The sequence below is a fragment of the Rhinopithecus roxellana genome, chromosome 4, assembly GCF_007565055.1.
Source record: "Rhinopithecus roxellana isolate Shanxi Qingling chromosome 4, ASM756505v1, whole genome shotgun sequence".
Lineage (NCBI taxonomy): Eukaryota > Metazoa > Chordata > Mammalia > Primates > Cercopithecidae > Rhinopithecus > Rhinopithecus roxellana.
The window spans coordinates 150,506,527-150,510,394 of NC_044552.1; the positions used below are offsets into that span (position 1 = coordinate 150,506,527).

General features: G+C 54.3%; 1 protein-coding gene across 1 annotated transcript; it reads left to right on the forward strand.

Moving 5' to 3' along the window:
* The first annotated feature begins 818 nt into the window (after positions 1–818).
* LOC104678505 (putative uncharacterized protein FLJ45177) lies at positions 819–2,471 on the forward strand. Its single transcript, XM_010383828.1, is given in 3 exon segments — positions 819–972; positions 1,943–2,113; positions 2,116–2,471. Coding segments are annotated over 3 exon segments (681 nt in total).
* The last annotated feature ends 1,397 nt before the right edge of the window (positions 2,472–3,868 follow it).

Below are 3,868 nucleotides of genomic sequence, written 5' to 3' on the forward strand. Positions count from 1 at the left end.
GTAGATGGTAGTGTGACTGAAAATGGTAGTGTGGCTGTAGATGGTAGTGTGGCTGTAGATGGTAGTGTGACTGAAGATGGTAGTGTGACTGTAGATGGTAGTGTGACTGAAGATGGTAGTGTGACTGTAGATGGTAGTGTGACTGAAGATGGTGGTGTGACTGTAGATGGTAGTGTGACTGAAGATGGTAGTATGACTGTAGATGGTAGCGTGACTATAGTGTCTCAGGCCTGAGCACCTAACATTTCCACACTAAACAAGGAAGAGGGTTGGCTGCATGAGACTGCAGAATAGAAGTGGAATGGAAAGCTTTTATTTAATCTGGCCAGCCTGCCCTGTATCCATGGGGTTATGCTGACATGAACTGGGACTTCCAAGCAGGCCCAATCGCCATAAACCTTAGCAGCTGGTTTTTCTACTGATTTGAACAGCAACTTGGATTTTGTCATTATTTAATTCAAAAGAATCGGAGTGAATTGGGTCGGTCACATAGGCGTTCTGCGTTCTGATGCAGCCTGTCCTGGCAAAACCATCAGTCTGTAACTCTCTCAACACAACGCTGAGATTCAGCGTTGATTGGGTCACTGGGGCCAAGGGTCACTGATTCCTTTTGCAGCCTGTGATTTTTAGACAGAATGCCTGCTGTACTCTTAGCCTCCTTAAATGTTTAGTAAGATCTCTGTCTAATGCTCTCCTTGTACTCAACCTGGGTTTTCAGTTCCTTCCAGGTCTCTGTGGAAAACTGAAGATTCATGTGTGCTTTCAGAAAAGAGGTTCAAAGGAAAAGGGCAGCCATTTAGTTTTCACAAGTCTGGGCAATGAGCGATTTGGACCTTCCATCCTTGGCTGACATCATGAACACCAGTGCTGCTGGCCTCTATCACAAGAAGGGCAGGACTTCGTGCTTAGCCTTCCTGGGGAAGGGCCTGTCCCTGGGTCATGTCCCCACTGACCACAGGAGGAAGAGATGGCGTGAGGATCCTGGGGGGCCTGGCTCTGCGCCCACTCATCTCTGTGTGGATGCCTCCTGTCTCCCGGGTGATAACCGGTCACCTGAATGTGGCCTTGGCATCACTCCTGGCTTCTCCTGCCACTTGATCACCCCTCTGGCTGCAGGGAGCCCAGGACGGAGAAGGAGAGGCCTCATTCTCCCGGAGGGATGCAGGCTGAGACCACCCATGCTTTGGAGCAGGGTTTCGTGTGGGGGAGGTCCTTCTAAGGAAGGACAGTGAGTTGACGCTGTGACATTGCTCAGGATGGAGGCCCAGGGCAGACGGCGTCACCAGCTGCCACAGGAGCCGGGTTTCTAGAGGGGCTGTGTTACCAGCCCTGGGGACGCCACGTTGATGTGCCTTTTGACACATTCCTGTGGAGTGTCTGAGGAAAAACAGGGCACATACATTCCTGATAAGATTGCACCAAATGGCTAGGGCGGGGGCTCCCAGCCTCCCTCTGTCTCAGTTGGGGGCAGAGGGGCAGGGACAGCCAGGAGAAGGCCGAGCCAGATGCTGCTAGGTTGCCCCAGGACTCTACCCCACTGGTGTCTTAGTTAAACTTCTTCACCTGAGCCTCTCTTATGGCGTGGTTGAGTCACACATGAGAGGTTTTTGTCTGCCAGGAGGGGCTCTTCTTATGGGAGAACAGGGGCACGAGGTGTGTGATGTGGCTCTCAGGGATGTGTCTGGACTCTCTCATGTCTGAGTGTCCCCAGGGCCAGAGCGCTGGGGGCAGGAGCCTGTGGTTGATCAAGTACCTTCTGCCAGCTGAGGCCGTGACTTTGTGTCCCTCCCTGGAGAAGGCTTCAAGGTCAGCGTCTTCTTCCTTTGGTCCTGAGCTTGCCCTGTCTCCTCCTCATTCCCCACGTCCACATGAAAGGGCAGTGCTCACAGGTGGGTTGGTCTGAGATTGAAATAGCAAGACCCGGGGTTTTCTGTTTGGGTAGCCCCCTCGAGTCAGCCTCAGAGGAGCCCAGACCTCCTGGATGGCTTCGGCGAGCCTCCCAGTGGGCACAGCACTCGCCACCAGATGCTGCATGGACTCAGCTTCCACATTGCCACGGGTACGGCCTGGTCCTTGCACTACCAGGGGCAAGGAGGGATGCTATGCTTGGTGGGATGAGCACTCTATCTCAAGACAAAGCAGTTCTCCAGTGTCTGCCCCACTTTTCTATAAACCTGGGAGTCCAGCCCAGTGCCTTGGCTGGAAGGAGAAGAGACGCCTCCTGTTCCAGCTCAGGGCGCTCTGCCGACCCCACTGCCTGCCCCAACCCTGGTGCTCCGGGAGGCCCCAATGCCATAGATGCGCTTCAGGGGGAGCAACTGGGGCTGTTCTCGAGGACCAAAATGGGCACAGACCCTAAAGATATCCATGGGTTGACCCCTGCTCTCTGTGGCCCCTGCCTGGCTGGCATCCCCTCCTCACACTCTCCACAGTTCTCATGCAGCGCAGCACCTCTAAAAATGTGGCCCTGAAAATGTGTGCTTTGGGGAACAGCAGCTTCCTCCTCTCCGACCAAGTTCAGGCCCCTTCTACCCTTCAGTGGCTGTAGGCAGTCGGTGAGGGCCCTGGATGGGGTGGGCCGGGGGCAGGGCAGGGCACTGTGGGCTCCAGTTGCTCAGGGCTCCGGGCAGACACACCAACCTTTGTGTTTGGAAATGCACCTGGGAGTGTGCTGACATCTGTGTGGAGGACCACGGGTCTGTTCATCCCCCACTGGCTGCACCCCCGGGAGGCTGCAGCATGTACTATTCATACCCCACACCACAGTTATTCTTGTATCTGCCCCCTCCCTGGCCTTGCTGCCCATGACTCCCTCAGGTCAGCCCCACGTCTCTGTCAAACTTTCATCCTCCACAATTCTGCATAGCCTGTAAATGCTTAAAAAATATTGCAGAACAGGTGAGTCACATTATAGAAAGGAAGCAACCTGGAAAAGCACAGACATTCCTTCCCCTTCTGCACCTGTTAAAGTAAGGGAGGGGCATAAGGGGGTGGGATCTGCACAAGGTGCAGCTGATGGAAATATAGTCTTTGGGAAAAGCCCTGGCTCTGAAATGGCAAAGGCTGCATGCCTGGGAAAAAGAAAAATGTGTCTGATCCAGAGACGACTGCCCTCCCCCAAAGGCTGTCACTCTGCCATCCAGTTATCTATTCTGCAGTGATAGAATGGGCTTGACCTAAAAATTCAGTGACAGAAAAATGTCATCGAATGCTGCTTAGTGAAGTCAGGCGGTCAGCAGATGAGGGCAGAAGGCCACTGGTCTTTGACAGAACTCGTGGACGGCGAAATAACAAAACAGGGTTTAGGCTGCATTGTCAGCAGCAGAGACAAACAATTCATCCAAAATAAACAAGTGAGCTCCCAGCAGAAGCCTGTGAAGTCTCCCGTTCTGCTCAAACCACACACATGTGGCCCGCAGAGGAGCCTGCAGAGGCCCACGGGGCACTCAAGAGGCGGAGCGTGAGACCCAGGCCACCGGCTGTCCTCCCTGTCAGAACAAAAGGTTCACGGAAAGGGCCAGGAGGGCACAGTGAGGGGAACCGAATGCCAACGGCATTTCCTGGATCTTTTGCACCATAGTCTAAGCATTTAGAGGAAGCACCGCGAGTTTGCTGCCCTGGAAGCCGACGTGCTCCCCAGACACAAGAGGCAGGACTGGAGGCCTCGCCCCACAGCTTGAGAGGCTATGTTGGGACACATCAAGGAAGGAAGCCTTCAGTGACACAGAACCTGGCTGACTTACACACCCGCTGTCTAAAGACGGGGTGCTGGCTGGTGAACTCGAGCGACTCACAGCAGACCCGGAGTGAAAGTCATGGGTCTGTACCTGTGTGGAGTCCTCCATGGCTGGGCTTGCAGAGACCGAGC